Here is a 21,718-nt window from a genome sequence, read left to right as displayed (position 1 = left end):
CCTTCCTAATGGTAGCAGTGAGAATGAGCATGGCCTGAGTGGTGAGGATGCCACCTTCCTGCAACTGTTGTCTGTGGAGATGTGCTCAGTAGTGAGGAGGACATTACCCCTGATGGATTGGCCCGCGCCATTACATTTTGTAGACGTTTCTGTCAAGGGAAATGTTGTTTCCAGTGGTGCAACCAGTCTGTATACTCTCTAACTCTCCGTAGCACATCTGTAAAAGTTTGCCAAAGTTTTAGATGTCGTGCTGAATCTTTGCAAATTTCTAAGGAAGTAGAGGTGCTGCTGTGGTTTCTTTGTCGTTGCACTTGCATGCTGGACCCAGAACAGGACCTCTGAAATGATACCACATAGCGTTTTAAAGTTGCTGACCCTCTCTACCTCTGGTCCTCTAATGAGCACTGCCTCGTGGATCTCTGGTTTCTTCCTCCTCGAGTCACTAATCAACACCTTGGTCTTGCTGACATTGATTGAGAGGTTGTTGTTGTGGTACCACTCAGCCAGATTTTCAGTCTCCCTCCCAAATGTTGATTCATCACCAGCTTTGGTTTGACTAATGACAGCGGCGTTATCATCAAGCTTGTATATGACATTGCAGCCTCACAGTCATCAGTGTAAGGTGAACAGCGGGGGATAAGCACACAATTCTCTGGTGTACTTGTGCTGATTGAGATTTTAGAGGAGATGTCTACATCCCTCCGTTCCCCACTTGTCCACGTGCAGTGACTTCTGGCATTGCCTTAGCCTCAGGTGGACTGTACTGTAATGGATCATCCTGTGCATGTGAAGAAGCCAGTAATCTGATAGCTGCACTCCAGCAGGGTTACCTAGTTATGTCTAACAGTACAGCACAGCAACAGATACTTCATCTTCGGATGTCTGTGCCAAGCATAATGTCAAATTAAAAAACACTTGCCCATTTCATTTTTCCTCTCTCACCTGAAAGCTATTCCCTCTGATATTTAACACCCCCCTTCCCCCTCCCCTCGGAAACAACCCAAATTCGTCCAACCTCTCCTTGTAGCTGATGTCCTCTAATCCAGGTAACATTCTGCCAAATCACTTCTGCACCCTTTCCAAAGGCTCCACATTCTTAATATGGGGAAAGCAGACCTGTAGATACAACTCCAAGTGCAGCCATATCGATGTTTTCTACATCACCACTCCATCTGCCATTCCTGATCTGTGCTCCATGCCTTTCTTATTTGGCTCCATGCTCCATCTTCCTCTTCTATCAGGTCCCACCATCTGCAGTCTTCTGTCACACCTACCTCTCACCTCCCAGCCTCCTCTTACTATTCCCACTAAGCTCCTCACCTCCATCTATCTATCACCTCTCCTCACCTGGATCCACCTATTACCTACCAGTTCTTGCTTCGCTCATCACCCTTTCCTCTTTATACTAGCCATCTCCCATCTGTTTCAGTCCGGGTGAAGAGCCTCAACTCATTTCCCTTCATAGACACCGTCTGACCCGCTGAGTTCTTCTGTTTATCACTGGGTTCCAGCATCTATTGTTTCTTTTGTCGCCAGAAATTTACTAGTAACCTGTTCTGTGTTTCAGTCTGTTCTTGAAAGGCAGAAGCGGCAGGCTGTCCTACTGCACCGTCAGAAAAGACGTTGGAGACCTCGTCCCTTCACCATCACTGAGAACGACGCAGGTCCTTTCCCCAAGCATGTTCAGTTTGTAAGTTGCAATGTTTATTTTTGTGTGAATATCTATATGTAAATGAGAGAAAATTGGACTTGAAAGTTTAGTGTTGAGTTGAATATACAAAAGTTTTCAAGCATGCCATAACACATAGGAGCAGCGTTTGGCTGTTCAGCCCATTGACTCCCTTCACCATTCCATCATGGTGGTTTACTTTCCCTCTTAAACCCAAATCCACCTTCTCCCTGTAACATTTGACCCCCTTACTAATCAAGAACCTATCAACTTCTGCTTTAAATATACCCAACTGTCATCTATGGCGATGAATTCCACAGATTCAGCAACTGCTGGCTAACAAAGTTCCTCCTCAGCCCTGTCCCTGTCCTTGTATTCTGAAGCTGTGCCCTCTGGTCCGAGACTCTCTCACTACTGAAAATATTTTCACCATTTCCCCTCCATCCTGCTGTTCTAAAATTCCTGGGCAGACCCGTCAGACACCAGAGATGAACTCTTTATCTCTCAGTTTACCTTGTTGTGGCCTTTGCTCTTTATTTGCCCATCAATTATGCCCTTGGGTCTTCTGCCACCCACTTGCACCCTAGAGACAAATTACAGCAGCCATTTAACCACCAACCAGCCTAGTCATAGTACATGGGAGAAAACAAGCATGGGGGTGGTGTTGTAGGGGAAATGGGATCCACGTAGTCACAGGAAGACCATGCAAACTCCAGTCATGTCTGCAGAAGTTGAAGTACTACCACTTGGGTGTGCCTTGAAGCTACATTTAATGATTGTAACCCAACATTTTGGGTAAAGCAATAGTTCAGTGCCCAGATGAGTGATGGAGACCAGGCATGAGCAAATGTAGACAGGATGGTATGAATAGCCTGCTGTAATGTGGCGATTTTCATAGTGCAACATGCCTGTAGTTTCTAAAGTTCACCTTCCCTGGGGCCTTGTTAACACTGACATTTTTGTGAACATGTCATAGGCCACAACTCAGTATATCATGGAAGCCATCCGACTATCCATGGACTCTTGTCTGCACCTCTCACTGCCTCAGTAAAGCAGCCAGCAGAATTAAAGATCCTGCCCACCCCAATCATTCTCTCTTCTCCCCACTCCCATCAGACGGAAGATGCAAAAGCCTGAGAACACGTAACACCAGATTCCAGGACAGCTTCCACCCTAGTGTTATGACTAAATTGATGTCTTGTGTGTTAAAGATGACTTCTTAATGTTCCAGTATATCTTGTCAATGCCCTTGCACCTTATTTGTCTACCTGCACTGTACTTTATCTGAAACTAATACTATATTCTGTATTCTACCTCAGTAGAATTATGTATGAAATGATCTGTCTGGATGGGATGCAAACAAAATTTTTTCACAGTATTACAAAAGTAAACCTGTACCAATACCTTGCAAACCTGATGGAGATGTTCTGTGCTGAACCTTCCTCTTCCTATGCTGTACACTCTTTTGCAAATTTTTTTTTGTATACTGCAGTCTTTGTTAAGGATATGGTCCGCTTTGCATCAGAAAAGTGATTGGGTGACCATTTTCAGAACAGCCACAAGGGCTGTCAGGAGCCCTCAATCCCTGTCCTACTCTGACTACTTCCTTTGAATTGTTATGCTGTTTCAACACAGCATGTCATAGACTCAAAGAACTTTCACACATCTCTGACGGGCACATTATGTGCCTCTGTCCTTAGTTTTGAGTTTATCAGCTTCAGGTAATCAGTAATTTCAGTCATGAATTTAAAATTACCAACATTCATTCTCTCTCCTCTGGTAACTTCCGATTTCATTCATCCTTCCCTAGTCACATTTAGTCCCAGTGTGGTTTTCAGCACCACACTCAACCAGTTTGCTTCTGGTCTCGCCTCTTGGAGATGTTCCTTTCCATTCCCTCCTAGTCTGTAACCCCATGTACGCTTCTCTCTGCAACATAAAATGAAAATGCTAATTACTCTATGTTGCTGTCTGACCTTCTGAGCATTTCCATTATTGTCTTATTCCCAACTTCCAGTATATATTATAGTTTGCTCTGAAGCACTTGTTAAAAAGATCTCCAAAATTCTTTACATTCTTTCAGATAAGATCAGAATTTGAGACTCAGTATCCCAATATCGTCTACGGCTTGGTTGGTGAAGGGGTTGATCTTCCTCCACGTGGCCTGTTAACTATAGATAGCAGTTCTGGTGAAATTAAGGCGACGAGGAGTGTGGATCGAGAGCAATATCCAATTTTAAGAGTAAGTATCCTTAGAGGGCCTTTTATCTTGTTCTGGGAAAGAACTTTCTTCTTCAATTTCCAAAGTAAAGCAATATCAATAGCATTTGGGAAAATTTAATGTTCACTCTGGTCGCATCAGACTGCACTACCTTTCTCTCAAAGGGTCACCCCGTTGTCTAGTATGAAATAAAAATGGAAATGGGCGAATTGTCCTTTCTTTGTTGTTCCTCCAGCTGAGTTTGAAACTTTATTGTGTGGAAAATGCAAGGTCATGTATCATTCCACTGTTACTTCCTTGTTTGCCATTGATGTCCCTCAAGCACAAAACACCATTGTACTGTAACAGTCTCTTCAGCTCATCGTGCATTAATGCCAGACCAAACTATTCCATTGCCTACATGGTTTGAATCCCTCTTTTTCCCTGCCTGTTTAAATGGCTCTTAATGTTGCTTTCTTATCTCTGTCCATGCTGCACTTTTACTGAACCAGTTTAGCTAATGACACTTAATTAATTAATCCCTTCTGCCTGTATGTGGTCCACTCCTTCCATTCCATGCACATTCATCTTCCCATCGAAAAGGCTCTTAAACCCTTTCATTGTTTCTGCTTCCATCACCACCTCTAGCAACCTTTCCCCCCACCCACCTCTTTTCATATTTAAAGAAGAATCTTGCCTCAAATCTCCTTTTACATCTCCCAAAAAAGCTATGTCCTTTAGTGTTTCCACTTTGGGGCAAAGACTGACCATCTTCCCTTTCTGTTCCCCACATATTTGATGTGCTTCTATACAAAGATTTCAGAGCTCAGAGAAAACAGTCTAAATTTGAACAAACTCTTATAGCTTCTATTCTCTAATACAGACAGCATCCTGCCAAACCTCTTCTGCACCCCTTTCAGAAGCCTCCATGCAGTTCCTGTAATGTACCAACCTGTGTATTATGCTTCAAATATGGCCAAACCAAAGTTTTATACAACTACATGACTTACCAACTTCTGTACTCAGCACTCTAACCAATGAAGGCAAAGGTTTCATATAACCCCTTTACCACCACATCTGCTTGTGTTGCCATTTCAAGTGACATGTGAACCTGGACCCCAAGATTCTTTGTATATCAATGCTCTGTAGGGTCCTGCCATTTACAGTATACTTAGTCTTGCATTTGACCTGCCTAAATGCGGTACCTCTGGATTAAAATTCATCTGCCCTTTTCTTTGCCCAAAGTTCTAACTTGTGTGCCTCCTGCTATATCCTTTGGTATCCTTCCACAGTTCCACCAATTCTCATGTCATCTGCAAACTTGTTAATCAGAGCCTCTACATCTTCATCCAAGTAGCGTGGATCTGTTTACAAAACTGGCCATCTGGTTCAGCACTCGTAGTATGTTACATTCAATCATGCACAGATGTGGAAGTTCAGAATGTGCTACTAAGTTCGAAGTAAATGAATTGTCAAAGCACATATGTTACCGTATACTAGCTTAAGATTCATTTTCTTGTAGACATTTACAGGAAAAAAAAATACAGTAGACTTCTGAATAATTATTCATAAACAGACAGAAACACTGGAAATCCAGAACAGCACCTACAGAGTGCTGGAGGAACTCAACAGACCAGACAGCCTGTATACTGGGGAATAAACAGACTATTCTCCTTCATAGACCTGCTGAGTTCCACAAGCGTTTTGTGCACATAAGAGGACTTACAAAGTCTGACAAAACAATGGGCAAACAACCAATATGCAGAAGATGAACTGGGTAAAATAAAAGTAAACATGAGGAAATGTGCAGATGCTGGAAATTCAAACAACAACACACACAAAATGCTGGTGGAACACAGCAGGCCAGGCAGCATCTGTAGGAGAAGCACTGTCGACGTTTCGGGCCAAGACCCTTCGTCAGGACTAACCGAAAGGAAAGATAGAGATTTGAAAGTAGTGGGGGTAGGGGGAAATGCGAAATGATAGGAGAAGACCGGAGGGGGTGGGATGAAGCTAAGAGCTGGAAAGGTGATTGGCAAAAGTGATACAGAGCTGGAGAAGGAAAAGGATCATGGGATGGGAGGCCTCAGGAGAAAGAAAGGTGGGGGGGGGGAGCACCAGAGGGAGATGGAGAACAGGCAAACAACTAAATATGTCAGGGATGGGGTAAGAAGGGGAGGAGGGGCATTAACGGAAGTTAGAGAAGTCAATGTTCATGCCATCAGGTTGGAGGCTACCCAGCCGGTATATAAGGTGTTGTTCCTCCAACCTGAGTTTGGATTCATTTTGACAGTAGAGGAGGCCATGGATAGACATATCAGAATGGGAATGGGACGTGGAATTAAAATGTGTTGCCACTGGGAGATCCTGCTTTTTCTGGTGGACCGAGCGTAGGTGTTCAGCAAAACGGTCTCCCAGTCTGCGTCGGGTCTCACCAATATATAAAAGGCCACACCGGGAGCACCGGACGCAGTATACCACACCAGCTGACTCACAGGTGAAGTGTCGGCTCACCTGGAAGGACTGTCTGGGGTCCTGAATGGTGGTGACGGAGGAAGTGTAAGGGCAGGTGTAGCACTTGTTCCGTTTACAAGGATAAGTGCCAGGAGTAAAAAATAAAAGTAATACTGAGAACATGAGTTGAAAGTGAGGTCGTAGAATCAGTTCAGAGAAACGGTGATTCAGGAGCCTGATGGCTGTGGGGTAATAATTGTACCTGAACTGTTCCTTGGGTGGTGTGGGACCTAAGGCTTGTGTATCTCCAACCTGACGGTAGGAGTGAAAGAGGCATTGCCTGGGTGGTGGGAGTCTTTGATGATGTATGTTGCTTTCTTGTGGCAGTGTTCAATGTAAATATACCCAATGCAGTATCATCTAGCTGATGAGTTTGTGCACCTATTTTAAATTTAAATGCTGTTCTTTTCAATTACTCAGCTGACTGGTTATGCAAGGAATTCCCCTGAGAAGTCTCTGGATCTAATTATCAAAATTAATGATATGAATGATAATGTGCCTAAATTTACTGAAAAGGAGTTCCATGCAGTAGTACCTGAGTGTTCAGCAAATGGTAAGGATACATTGATTTAGAGCTTCTATAGTTCATTGCAAAAAAAAAAACTTAATTTTGTAATTACCGTATGACTAAGATTTGTGATTTCATTAGTAACCAAATGGAGCTCACTATGTGAGTGAGTATGAATGTAATAAGAGAGAAGGAGGGGCTTCTGCTTCTTGTTCTGCCACACTGTCCAATAAGACCCTGGTTAATTCTGTGCTGTGTCTACATTCCCACTCCATCCCTTTATTCCTTCGTAATGCATCAGTCTCAGTAAAATCAATTGACTTGGGGGGGAGGGGGGGTGCAGAGAAAATTTACAAGAATGCTGTTGGTCTTGAGGACCAGGGTTATAGGGGTATATTGAATAGGTGATGAATTGGAGCACAAGGGTATGAGGGGTGATTTTACAGAGATGAACAGAATTGTGAGGGGTATAGATAGGATAAATGCATGCAGGCTTCTTTCCCTCAAGTTTGGTGAAGTCATATGTTTAAGATGAAATATTAAGGAGGACCTAAGGAGAAACTTCTACACTCAGAGGATGATGTGAGTATGGCACAAGCTGCCGACAGAGTGGTACCTCTTCCTGAAGTCCACATTGAACTCTTTGACCTTACTGACATTGAGTGTAAGCTGGTTGTTGCGACACCACTCAACCAGCTGATCTATCTCATTCCTGTATGCCTTCTTGTCACCAGCTGAAATTCTGCCAATAATAGTTGTGTCCTTGCTCAAGCAGGAGCAGACTCTGGCCATGACTAACTTTTCAAAGCATTTCATCACAGTGCCACTGGGTGACAGTCACTGAGGCAGCTCACCCTGCTCTTCTTGGGCACTGGTATGATCGTTGCCCTCTTGAAGCGGGTGGGAAACTCCGATTGCAACAGTGAGAGAGAAATTGAAGATGTTCTTGAACACTCCCACCAGTTGGTTGGCACAGGGTTTCACTGCCCTATCAGGTACACCATCAGGGCCTGAAGCCTTGTGAGGGTTCACTTCTTGAAAGATGTTCTGACATCAGCCTCCAATTCAAAGTTCACAGAGTCACCAGATGCTGCAGGGATCCTCATTGCTGTAGTTTTATTCTTCCTTTCAAACATGAACAAAAGGCATTGAGCTCATCTTGGAATGAGGCATCACAGCCATTCATGATAGATTTCGTGTTGTAGCTGTTCAGGGACTTCAAGATGGCCTAGTTGAGGTCCCCCGCAATGATCACGAAGCCATCAGAGTGTGCTGTTTTATGAACTGCTAAACTCCTTCAGTGCCTGCCTGACATTGGCTAGAGGTGGAATGTACACCACTACTACGATGATGGCAGAAAACTCCCTGGGTAGATAAGATGGAGGATAATTGACCTCTGGATGTTCCAGGTTGGGTAAACAGGATTAAGACAGAACTCCCATGTCTGTGCATCATGATGAGTTAATCATAAAGCATACCCTGCCTCTTCTACCTTTCTTAAAAACCCAGTGTTCTGTCTTTGCAGTGAATGGTGAAACACCTAGGCTGCACCCAAAATGGCAGGGGTGATTCAAATTTTCACGGAGCAAAGTACACAGCAGTCCTTAATGTCCCTTTGTTACAATAATCTTACTCTGAAGTCTTCAGTTTTATTTTCTGGAGACTCTAGGTTAGCCAGCAGGATAGTTGGGAGTGGGGGTGGGGTCCAAGTCCTTTGCATTTCAATTGTTCCTGTAGCCCAACGGGCCTCCCATGCTCCCTTTTTCTTAAAGGGGATCTGCATTCATGACCAAGTATGGACTCCGGGGTCCTCAGATTTTGAGGAGCTATAGATTTTCTTAAAACAATGCTGCTTACCCTTGGCTTGGACCGTGGATTTCAGCTGTGGTGTCCTAAACGGGAATATTGGATGATTCCCACTGGATTGCACGGATTGGGCTGTCTGAGCAAGATGTTATTAAGCCTGAAAGAGTGTAGGAGAGATTTACATGGATATTGTCAGGACTTGAGGAACTGTGCTATAGGGAGAGATTGACAGGTTAAGACTTTGTTCCTGAGAGCGTAGGAATCAGAATCAGATTTATTATCACTGATTTACATGACATGAAATTTGTTTCGTGGCAGCAGTACAATGCGAAGACATAAGGTTACTATAAATTATAAAATAAATAGTGTTGAATGAAAGGAGTAATAAGGCAGTTCAAGGGTTTATGGACTGTTCAGAAATCCGACAGTGGCAAGGACAGAGATGACTTTTTGAAATGTATAACATTGTGAAAGGTGTAGATAGGGTAAATGTGCATAGTCTTTTCCCTAGAGTTGAGAAATCAAAATCAAGGGGATGTAGGTTTAAGGTGGTGGGGGGGGGGGGGGGGGGGAAGGCTTAATAGGAGTCTGAGGGGCATTTTTTTACACAAATGATATGTATATTAAATAAGCTTCCTGATGAGACGAGTGCTGCAAGGCTCTGTGAAAACCATGCTTTTGGAATTTTAGGTACCTCAGTGCTGAACCTTACTGCCATAGACCTGGATGAACCCAAAACTCTAAATACAATGCTGAAGTATAAGATTCTGTCCCAGTTTCCTGACTCCAGATTTGGTCAGGTCTTCTCTGTCGATGAAAAGACGGGCGAAATCAAAACCTACAGTAATAAACTAAATCGAGAGGTAAGTTTTCTTGCCTTGTATTTTGTGATTGTGGAACAAGAGTGTATGAATTACCGGCTGAATAGCCTGGGAAAGTGAAACTTGGCTTACTCCACCAAGCTGTTGAAAGTTTGACCTCTGTTAGTACTGTTACTCAGGATGACTTTCTCCATCAATAGTTTTGTCAGTCAAAGCGACGCTGTAGAATGGTTGTTATGTAGCTAGGGTTAACATACACAAAACACTGGAAGAATTCAGCAGGTCAGAGAGCACATGGAAGGATATGAACAGTCAACATTTCTGACTGATATCCTTCCTCAGAAATGGGGTGGGGGGAAGGAAAGGAGATAGCTGTCATTAATTGGTTATGAAAGGGGTGGATCAAAAGCTGCAAGGTGATGGGTGGATCCAGGCGAGGAGGGAAGAGTGTTTAGATGGGAGAGGGGGAGTGAGAATAATATGCAAAGCTGGTTTTGAACCATTCTATTGTTTTGTAGTCAACATTTTTTTTTATTAACATGTTCAGTGTACTCCCCGAGCTCTCGCGTACACTGAACTTCATTAAACCCTGGTGTACATGTCAAGAAATGGATCTGATGAGATAGGATTTCTCTGCTCGGAGCCTGCATAGAATTGATGTGGCCAGATGTTTGGTAATAAGAATGTGGACTATACACTAATGAGCACTTTTTTAAAAAATGTAATGTTTAATCCATTCAGGAACACGAAACATACAACCTCAAAGTTGAAGTCAGAGATTTGAATGGGGCGAGTTATGGATTAAGCTCAACTGGGATCGTAGTTATCAAAGTCACTGATATGAATGATCATGCACCAACATTCAAAAAGTCTGAAGTAAGTCTGATAACTCTGCAGTATCATCAAAGCTTAGTTAAATTGTAAATGGTTGTCTGTATTTGGCACAGATCGTGGATCGGTTCATTGGAGGAGAGTACAATTTTGCTCATTGTAGCTTCACGCTTTCTCTGTGAGAGCTCTTCCGTTCTTAAACCTTGGCTTGTTCTTTCCCCACCACCAATTGTCCCATTTCATTTTCAATCCAATTCCGTCCTGAAACTTTTTGCTGTTTACCTCCGCAACTCCTTCAGAAAGTGAACCTCACGTCAAACAAAATTCATAGTGCTTAAAGATAAAAGTTCTCTGCCTCCTTTCTTTAACTACATAGCTTCAATCTGTCTAGATTCATACACTAATACAGCATTGAGCCAGGCCGTTTGGCTCAACTTGTCCATGCTGACCATAGTGCCAACCAACTAATCCCATTGCCCTTACCCAAGTACTTGGTGAATTGTGATTTAATGTGGTATTTTTATATTATACACAGAACAGTACATCACAGTATGGGCCCTAAATTCCATAATGTGTTAATCTATATGAACATACCCCATGATCAATTTATTCCTTCCTACACTCCATTTTTCTTATATCCATGTACCTATCTAAGAGTCTCGTAAATGCCTCTATTATATTGGCCTCTACCAACTCTGACAGTGCATTCCAGGCACACCCCACTCTGTGTTTATATTTTTTTTTAAAAAAGTAACTCCAGCATCTCTCCTAAACTTTCCTCTACTCACCTTAAAATAAGTTATTTTAGTATTAGCCATTGCTGCCCTGGGAAAAATTCAGCGGCTATCCACTTGATCTATGTCTCTTATCACGTACACCTCTATCAAGTCACCTCTCATTTTCCTTCACTCAAAAGAGAGAAGCCGTAGCTCAGTCAAACTTCCCTCAAGGTACATCTATAGAGGTAGATTACTGAAAAATATCAAATAGCAGCAGAAACATAATTTTGAGACAAACTTCAGCAAATAATTCCAGTTAAAAGTTTATTCTATCCTAAAATTGCCACTGTGCAACTGACTTCCATTATCTACGCTCTTCAAGCTTACATCTTTCTGTCGGATTAAGGAAACATGAATTTCTATTGAGTCTTTCTCAACACTCTCCCATCTGCTGTCCCTACCTCCTTATTTGGTTCCATGCTCCATCTTCCTCTCCTATCAGATTTCACTATCTGTAGCCCGTTGTTCCCTCCACCAATCGTCTCCAATACTCTCACTATTTCTTCCCTCTATCTGCCTATCATCCCTCTTCTTCTGGACCCACCTATCACTGCCAGCTCGAGTTTCACCCTTTCCCCGCACCGTTTTATAATTGCTATCTTCCTTCTATCTTTCAGTCCAGATGGAGGGCCTTGAACAAAAATATTGACTGTTTATTTTCCTCCACGGATACTGCCTGACCTGTTGTTCCTCTAACGTTTTGTTGCTCTAGGTTCCAAAGACTAGTGTGTGTATATGTATACCTCGAGGGCCGAAGGGCTATTTTTGTTCTGTTTGAAGTTCTGTGAATGTTTCCCTCTGAGCATGAATGTTTCCCTTGCTGCTTTCAGTATACAATTGAAGTAAAAGAGGGTGAAAGTAATATGATGGTCCTCCGAATGCCTATTGGAGACAAAGATTTAGAAAACACAAGTGCAAGCAGAGCTGTGTTCAAAATCATCAAGGGGAATGAGAATAAGAACTTTAACGTATCGACTGATCCCAAAACCAATGATGGCCTCTTGTACGTTGCCAAGGTAAGCTAAGCAAAGTATTTTATTTGATTTGTTGTATTATATTTTGCTGCAGATTATCCTTGTATGATAACATGAACTCATGATCTCTTGCTTTTGGCTTCTGACCCCTTTCTTTACAGTCAGATGAGGGATCATGGCCCGAAACATTTGTTATTTATTCCCCTCCTTGGAATCTGCCTGACACATGCTGAGATCCTTCGGCACTTTGTGTGTGTGTGTGTGTGTTGCTTAAAATTTCAAGCATCTGCAGAATCTCTTGTGTTCTTGACCTTGTATGCTACCTCATCATGGCCATTCTCAGCTCCTTCCCCACCTCTTTATATTGTCTGTCTCCCCTCTATCTCCATCCACATGAAGGGTCTTGACTTGAAATGTTAACTTAACGTTACAATCTACCTCTTTAGTTTGCTTGGACCTCATTGTGCACCATCATTGTAGTTGTAACACTGTATTCTGTTATTGTTTTTTCCCTTGTACTACCTCAATGGTGAAATGATCTGTATAGACTATATGCACAGTGGATCATGTCTCCATATCACAATGTGGTGCACAGGAAGACAGAAACAAGAACTACGCAGGCCAGACAGGACGTAGGCTCTCAACTCATTTATGGGAACACAAACCAGCAGTATGGAGACATGGCCCATTGTCACTGACCTCGGTACACAAACAGCTAGGAAGACATTATTTTAACTGGGACACCATGGATGTACTGGTGCAGACAAATATGAGGCAGGCACGAGAAATTTTAGAAGTGTGGTTCTCTTATAACTCTGTAAGCAAACATATTGAAATAGACGCTGTTTACGAACCACTACGAGCCAAAGAGACACGAGCCAATAGAATTCAAAGGTCAACTGAAGGGGTAGCTAATCAAGACCGAGGCAAGTGAATGGTGGGGGTGGGGCTATATAAACACAAGCATTCCCAGAGAGAAACACCAACAACTGCACACTGAGGAAGTCACCTTGACTGGTGATGAAATGTCTGCAAACCAATTGCCAAGTTTGGCAAACACTGCACCATCAAACACCTCAACCCAAGCTACCAATATTCACCACCGTCCTAAAGTTAGAATGCTCTGTATGGTACATCTGTAGAAATTTACAAGAGTCTTCTGTGACATACCAAGTCTCTTTAAAATCCTAATGAAATATAACTGTTGTTGTGCTGCCTTTGTAATTGCAACAATATATTGGGCTTAGGGTAGCTCTCCAGAGATGCTGACACCCAAGAATTTGAAACTGCTCATCCTTTCCATTGCTGATACAAAGGAGGCAAGATGGCAGCATCATCCATAAAACAGAATATAGCTTTGGAGGTATCGACTAAGTTGCCCACCTGAGCTCGTTCCATTTGCCCATGTTTCACCCATATCACTTGAAATCTTTCCTATCCATGTGCTGTCCAAATAATAGTATTTGTACCCGCCTCTACCAATTCGTCTGGCAGCTTGCTCAATGTCCCCACCATCTTCCATGTGAAAATATTGTTCCTTGGGTCCTTTTTTTAAATTTTTTCATCTCTCATGGTACTCATTGCAACTCTTACCTCAGAATCATGAGGCAGTGTTGCAGCTCTATAAAACTCCCGTTAGACCACACAAAGAATATAGTGTTCAGTTCTGCTTGCCTCATTACAGAAAGGACATTGAAGCTTTAGAGACAATGCAGAGGAGATGTGCTGGAATGCTGCCTGGATTAGAGAACCTACTTTATGAAGATGCTGTATACTGAGTGAGCTAGGGCTTTTCTCTTTGAAGCAAAGGAAGGTGTTAAGGAAATGGCTAATACTGGGGGTGTAATTTTAATGTGATCAAAGGAAAGTATAGGGAGGATATCAGAGGTAAGATTTTTATACAGCACAACGAGTGCATGGATCACTCTGCCGGGGTGGAGGTACAAGCAGATATATTTGGGGCATTTAAGAAACTCTTGGACACGTAGGATGATGGAAAATTGGAGAGCTATGCAGTGGAGAAGGGTTAGTTTAATGTTTGAGTGAGTTAAAAGGTTAGTACAACATCATGGGCTAAAAGGCCTATAATGTGCTGTAGTGTTCTATGTTCTATATTAAACACGTGGTCTCTAATTTTAGACTCCCCTGCACTGGGGTAAAAAGTTTGTGACCATATACTTTATTGTTCTCATAATTTTAGAAACCTCTAAGGTCAACCCTCCTTTGCTCCAGGCAAAACAGTCCCAGCCTATCCCTTTTCTACACACTTTTCACCTTATTCAACCTTTCTACAACGTGGCAACCTAATCAAGCCCTCTCGTCCCAGTAACATCTTTTCTGCTAGCATTGCCATCATTCTGTGAGCTTTCAATATTCCACTGTTAATCAAGCATTGGGTGTTCACTTGTGCACTCTAGACACTTCACGGATCTCCAGTCCTCACTAGTCAACATTGGAGAATTGGTGGTGGAGTACATTAACAGCTTTAAAGCCCTGGGCAATAACAGGTTGGATGGCTTGTCCTGAGCCCAGCACATGATGCAATCACCGGGAAGGCATGCCAACATCTGTACTTTCGTAGGAAAGTTGCACCAAACATGCTAATAAATTTCTTCTGATTTTCTGTGGAAAGTATCCTGAAGTTACTCTGGTATAGTAATTCAAATGCAAACTGAGTGTGCCGCCTAATACAATACTGGCACATCCCACTCCAACATTGGTAGTTCTGCATAAGGCAATATCCTTTATCAAAGATCCCTACCCTCCTGGCCATGCCATCTTCTCACAGCTCTGTTGGGTATGAGGTACAGCAATCTGAAATACCTCACTACTGGATTTAAGAGCAGCTACTTCCTTTCAAACATCTGGTTCTTGAACCAACCAGTACAAGGCTAATCGCTACAGTTCAGCAACACTCATTACTTCGATTACTTTGCAAAAGATTGGATTTTTTGTTAGAATTGTTATTTCTTGTGGGGGGGGGGGGAGTAGTATCTGATGTTACATGCCTGAGATACTGCAGCAAGTAAGGATTTCATTGCACTTGTACAAACAGATCCTTGAGCAGGTGACAGTGAACTAACTTTTGTCTTTATTGTTTAGCCTCTGGATGCAGAAGCAGCCTCCTCAATCCAGTTGAAAATTGAAGTGGAAAATGAGGCACCCCTGGTTGGGAGCCACACCAAGAAGGATGTTGCCATAGTAACAGTCAATGTTATAGATGTGGATGAAGGGCCAGAGTTTGTGCCTCGCGTCAAAGAGCTGTGGACAGAGGAGAACGTCCCCAAAGGGAAGGAGCTGGGATCTTACACAGCCATAGATCCCGAGACGAAGAGCAGCAGTGGCATCAGGTGCAGTCCTCCCATCCCCTTATTGATCCTTGGATAGGATGTGGTTACCTAACACATTCCACAATTCTGTGATCTTCTGCAACTGATGAACAACATCAGATAACTTAATTGTTCATAGGCTGGCATCTTGGTCAGCACAGATGAGCTGGGCTGAAGATTTGCTTCCATGCTGTAGACTCTATGACTCGATTCCACAAAAGCCTAGTAGTACAGCACAGTAGCAGGCCCTTCGGCCCACAATGTTGTGCTGACCCTCAAACCCTGCCTCCCATATAACCCCCCACCTTAAATTCCTCCATATACCTGTCTAGTAGTCTCTTAAATTTCACTACTTCCACCACTGACTCAGGCAGTGCATTCCACGCACCAACCACTCTCTGAGTGGAAAAACCTTCCTCTAATATCCCCCTTAAACTTCCCTCCCCTTACCCTAAAGCCATGTCCTCTTGTACTGAGCAGTGGTGCTCTGGGGAAGAGGCGCTGGCTCTCCACTCTGTCTATTCCCCTTAATATCTTGTACACCTCTATCATGTCTCCTCTCATCCTCCTTCTCTCCAAAGAGTAAAGCCCTAGCTCCCTTAATCTCTGATCATAATCTATACTCTCTAAACCAGGCAGCATCCTGGTAAATCTCCTCTGTATCCTTTCCAATGCTTCCACATCCTTCCTATACTGAGGCGACCAGAACTGGACACAGTACTCCAAGTGTGGCCTAACTAGAGTTTTATACAGCTGCATCATTACATCGCATCTCTTAAACTCTATCGCTCGACTTATGAAAGCTAACACCCCATAAGCTTTCTTAACTACTCTATCTACCTGTGAGGCAACTTTCAGGGATCTCTGGACATGTACTCCCAGATCCCTCTGCTCCTCCACACTTCCAAGTATCCTGCCATTTACTTTGTACTCTGCCTTGGAGTTTGTCCTTCCAAAGTGTACCACCTCGCACTTCTCCAGATTGAACTCCATCTGCCACTTCTCAACCCACTTCTGCATCCTATCACTGTCTCTCTGCAATCTTCAACAATCCTCTACACTATCTACAACACCACCAACCTTTGTGTCTTCTGCAAACTTGCCAACCCACCCTTCTACTCCCACATTAATAAAAATCACAAAAAGTAGAGGTCCCAGAACAGATCCTTGTGGGACACCACTAGTCACAACCCTCCAATCTGAATGTACTCCCTCCACCATGACCCTCTGTCTTCTGCAGGCAAGCTAATTCTGAATCCACCTGGCCAAACTTCCCTGGATCCCATGCCTTCTGACTTTCTGAATAAGCCTACCATGTGGAACCTTGTCAAATGCCTTACTAAAATCCATGTAGATCACATCCACTGCACTACCCTCATCTATATGCCTGGTCACCTCAAATAACTCTATCAGGCTTGTTAGGCACGATCTGCCCTTCACAAAACCATGCTGACTGTCCCTGATCAGACCACGATTCTGTAAATGCCCATAGATCTTATCTCTAAGAATCTTTTCCAACAGCTTTCCCACCACAGGCGTAAGGCTCTCTGGTCTATAATTACCTGGACTATCCCTACTACCTTTTTTGAACAAGGGGACAACATTTGCCTCACTCCAATCCTCCGGTACCATTCCCGTGGACAACGAGGACATAAAGATCCTAGCCAGAGGCTCAGCAATCTCTTCCCTTGCCTTGTGGAGCAGCCTGGGGAATATTCCATCAGGCCTCGGGGACTTATCCGTCCTAATGTATTTTAACAACTCCAACACCTCCTCTCCCTTAATATCAACATGCTCCAGAACATCAACCTCACTCATATTGTCCTCACCGTCATCAAGTTCCCTCTCAGTGGTGAATACCGAAGAGAAGTATTCATTGAGGACCTCGCTCACTTCCACAGCCTCCAGGCACATCTTCCCACTTTTATCTCTAATCGGTCCTACCTTCACTCCTGTCATCCTTTTGTTCTTCACTTAATTGAAGAATGCTTTGGGGTTTTCCTTTACCCTACTCGCCAAGACCTTCTCATGCCCCCTTCTTGCTCTTCTCAGCCCCTTCTTAAGCTTCTTTCTTGCTACCCTATATTCCTCAATAGACCCATCTGATCCTTGCTTCCTAAACCTCGTGTATGCTGCCTTCTTCCACCTGACTAGATTTTCCACTTCACTTGTCACCCATGGTTCCTTCACCTACCATTCTTTATCTTCCTCACCGGGACAAATTTATCCCTAACATCTTGCAAGAGATCCCTAAACATCAACCACATGTCCATAGTACATTTCCCTGCAAAAACATTATCCCAATTCACACCCGCAAGTTCTAGCTTTATAGCATCATAATTTGCCCTTCCCCAATTAAAAAATTTCCTGTCCTCTCTGATTCTGTCGTTTTCCATGATAATGCTAAAGGTCAGGGAGCGGTGATCACTGTCCCCCAGATGCTCACCCACTGACAGATCTGTGACCTGACCCAGTTCGTTATCTAATACTAGATCTAGTATGGCATTCCCTTGTAGTTCTAGTAATGCTGATCTTTTGGCTAGTCACATTTGCCTGCATTAAGACCATACCCTTCTATGAATTACCTACTGAAGTGTCTGTCTCATTGTCACTTAAACACAGTGACAGTATCTGATTCCACCATCTCCTCTGTAGTGCATTCCAGCTTGCCCCCCTGGGTCATGGAACACTGCAGCAGAGAAACCGGTCTTTCCGCCCATGCAGACCGTGCAATCCGAGTCTTCAACTAGTTCCATCTGCCTGTACCCAGAACAAATTACTTCAAACCCCTCCCATGCATCTACCTATCCAAACTTATCTTAAACATTACAAAGAAATCCACATCTTCAATTTCCACTTGCAGTTCATTCCACGTTCACACCACACTGAGCGGGGGGCGGGGGTGTGCAGATAATACTGGAATCACAGAGAAAGACCGCAAAGAAGCAGGCCAGGCCATGCTGAATGCACCAGTTAACATGTGTTCTACATCAGTACTATTGGTTTATTCTCCTGACACTCCCATCAACTCGCCCTGCAGTTTCTGCCATTTACCCACACTGGGGCAATTGACAGTGATCATCTAGTCTACCAATCTGCATATTTTTAGATGGTGGTAGGAAACCCGTGAGGGCACAGGGCCAATGTGCAAGATTCACACAGAGAGCACACAAGTTCAGGATTGAGTTCAGGCCTCTGGCTCTCCGATGCTGTGGCCCCACCCAGTGCACTACTATGCCCTCAAGTTCCCTTTTAATCCTCTCCCCCTCATCTTAATCCTGAACCCTCTTGTTCTTCAAACTGCTTCTATCAGAAAAAGATCACAATCTGTCCCATCTTTTCCTGTTGTAATGTTATATACCTGTAAAGTTACCCCTCAGTTTCCTTTGCTCCATGGAAAACCAAATCCAGCCTATCCATTTCTGCTTGTAACTGATGTACTCATGGAGAATGTTTTATGTTTGGTGCCTGTTCTCTTGTTACAAAAGCTTTAGAGAGATTGCAGAGGATATCTATCAGGATGCTGCCTGGTTTAGAGAGCAGGTCTTATGAGGAAAGGTTAAGTGAGCTAGGATTTTTCTTTTTGGAATGAGGGAGAATAAAGTGATGATAGAGGTGTATAAAATGATAAGAGGCATTGACTGAGTGAACAGCCAGCACCTTTTTCCCAGTGCAGTACTGGCTAATATGAGAAGGCATAATTTTAAGGTTATTGGAGGAAAGTGTCGGGTGTGATTCCAGAGGTAGGGAGATGGATGTCAGCTGTACAGATATATTGGAGACATTTTAGAGATTCTTATATAGGCACATAAATGAAACAAACCTGATGAGCCATGTGGGAGGGAAGGGTTAGATTGATGTTGGAGTAAGTCAAAAGGTCGGCACAACATTGTGGCTCGAAGGGCCTGTATTGTGCTGTACTGTACTATGAATCTCCAATACGACAGGCATTGGTGTAATGTTGTGTATGTGATATCTGTATTGCTCACAATAAACTCGCACAGGTAAGGTGAGAATATCTGGACAACGTCCAGAGATCAGGAAACAGATGCAGGGTGAGAGCAAACAGCCCCTTAAGTCTGATAGAAAGATGAAGTCTGAACCAATCTTGACCTCAAGACCAATTTTCTCTTCTCTCCCCAGACCCCTTGATTCTTTGCAGTTTAAACACCTACAGAACTCTCCCTTGAAAATATTCACTAGGTCCCCCTTCATAACTCTCTGGATGGAAAGAATTCCAAAGATTCACAGCCCACTGATGGGGGGGGGAAATCCTCCTCACACACCAGCTCCTCTACTTGCTCAAAGTTTGAGGAAATGTAGCCTGTCCCTGATGACCTTCACCACTTACTGTAGATGCATCATAGAAGCCCTTCTGTCTGGATGCTCCATGGCTTGGTACGGCAACTGATCTGCCCAAGATGGCAAGGAATCGCAGGGTTGTGGACACAGCTCGGCATATCATAGAATTTGTTACCCCCCCCCCCCCCCCACTGCCCCACTGAATTCATCTACACTCCCTTCTGCCTTGAGAAGCCAGCCAACATAAAGACCTCTCACCTGGTCACCACCAGACCAAAGGGCAGCTTCTGTGTGGAGCTTGAATGGAAATGATACCTTCTTGTGGCCCTGCACTGCGTCTCCTCTGTAAATGTAATATGTTATTTTGCATTCCATTAATGCTTTCCTTTCGTACTACTTCAATGTACTTGTATCTGAAATAATCTGTCTGCATGACACACAAAACAAATCTTTGTCACTGTTTGTCAGTATACGTGACAATAATAAATCAATTTCCTTCTGAAATAAGTCTCAATGTTCAGAATGCATCCCCCAGTTCCAGATACTCCATTAGGGGAAAGGTCTTCTTGGCATTCACTTTTAGTACCCTGTCAGATCATGATTTTTCTAAACTCCAATGCTTGCCATTTCTTTGCACATCAGTGCATTCATTCCAGAATCTTTTCTGCACTGCACGATGCAAATAAATACTTAAATATAAAGAATAAAACTGTTCAGAGAACTCCGGGTGTGGTCTCATTAGTTTCTTGTAAGTTGCATCCAAACCATCCTTTTTTTAAATTTTCCACGTCCTTTGTGTTAATGGAAACATTCTCTCAGTCACCCTAATATGTTGCTCCAGGTCAATTTTGTGTTTCATGGTGACTTTGATTAGATTCCATGTAGAGTATTGTGTGCAGTTCTGGTTACCCTGTTGCAAGGAAGATGTGAAGAGGGTGCAGAAGAGGTTTACCAGGATGCTGCCCGGGTTAGAGGGTATGAGTTATATGGAAAGGTTGGACAAACTTGGGTTGTTTTTTTACTGGAGACTAAAGAGATGCCTGACAAGGGTTTTAGAATTAAAAGGGGCACAGATTGAGTAGACAGTCAGAATCTTTTTAACCCCCAGGTAAAAAAGTTAAAACCTCACCGGACATGATTTTTAATTTTAGAGTTTAAAGGTGGGGTAAAGTGTAAATTGGAATTGAATTATTATTGTCACATGTACCAAGATGCAGTGAAAAACTTGTCTTCTATACCATTCATACAGATCAGGTTATTACATGGCACATTGCGGTAGAACAAGGTAAACTAGTAACGATGTGTGAGAACGACAGAGAGTGTGCGCTGCAGGTAAACACTAAAGATAGCTGCCTGGAATGGGCTTCCAGGGGTGTCTACTTCCTTGTGGAAGTGGATACAATAGTGCCGTTTCAGAAACGTTTCAACAGGCAGATAAACAAGTAGGGAAGTGAAGGATTTGGACCATGTGCCTGGGGATGGAATTAGTGTAAAGTGGTACCCTGGTCAGCATAGACATGTGTTGCCAAGTGACCTACTCGTGTGCTCCACTGTTCTATGTTCTGAACCCCAGGATCTTTATGCAACAACATTTGATAGGCTCACCACATTTAAATCATGGTTTGCTTTTACATTATTACTTGCAAATTGGGTGATCTCACAACTTGCCAATGTGAAGGGTTGGGGGTTGTGAGGAAACAACAGCAAGAAGTAAATGAGCCCAGTGGCCAGCTTCTGTTAATCATTAAAGTCAGTCACCTTGACTTGCTTTGTAGGCAGATGGGTTGTACTGACTGAACAACTGAGAAAAGCTAAAGTTTCTGGCTCCACCACATCCAGTGAAGCTTGTTTGTGAAGAAGCTGGGAAAGCTGATTAGAGCTGGGCCTGTCCGGAGGAAGCTTCCACAAGAGATAATCCAAGCTTTAAAAAGTCATTTAAAAAAGAAAAAAGACATTTGTGGTTGGTCTTCAGCAGTGTGCGTATC

The 21,718-nt window shown here is 43.3% G+C and overlaps 1 protein-coding gene across 1 annotated transcript in view; it reads left to right on the top strand.

Annotated features, from left to right (window-relative positions):
- Positions 1-21,718, top strand: part of dsc2l (desmocollin 2 like) — a 47,408-nt gene that overhangs the window by 12,442 nt on the left and 13,248 nt on the right. The window contains exons 4-10 of the mRNA XM_073045915.1: positions 1,568-1,690; positions 3,753-3,911; positions 6,804-6,936; positions 9,388-9,560; positions 10,260-10,394; positions 11,959-12,144; positions 15,205-15,452. Of these exons, the coding sequence (XP_072902016.1) occupies positions 1,568-1,690; positions 3,753-3,911; positions 6,804-6,936; positions 9,388-9,560; positions 10,260-10,394; positions 11,959-12,144; positions 15,205-15,452 (1,157 nt within the window). The remainder of the gene's footprint in view (positions 1-1,567; positions 1,691-3,752; positions 3,912-6,803; positions 6,937-9,387; positions 9,561-10,259; positions 10,395-11,958; positions 12,145-15,204; positions 15,453-21,718) is intronic.

This window comes from Hemitrygon akajei, chromosome 1, assembly GCF_048418815.1.
Source record: "Hemitrygon akajei chromosome 1, sHemAka1.3, whole genome shotgun sequence".
Taxonomy (NCBI): domain Eukaryota; kingdom Metazoa; phylum Chordata; class Chondrichthyes; order Myliobatiformes; family Dasyatidae; genus Hemitrygon; species Hemitrygon akajei.
The sequence above is the reverse complement of the archived record's forward strand: the minus strand, read 5'-3'. Positions and strand labels throughout refer to the sequence as shown.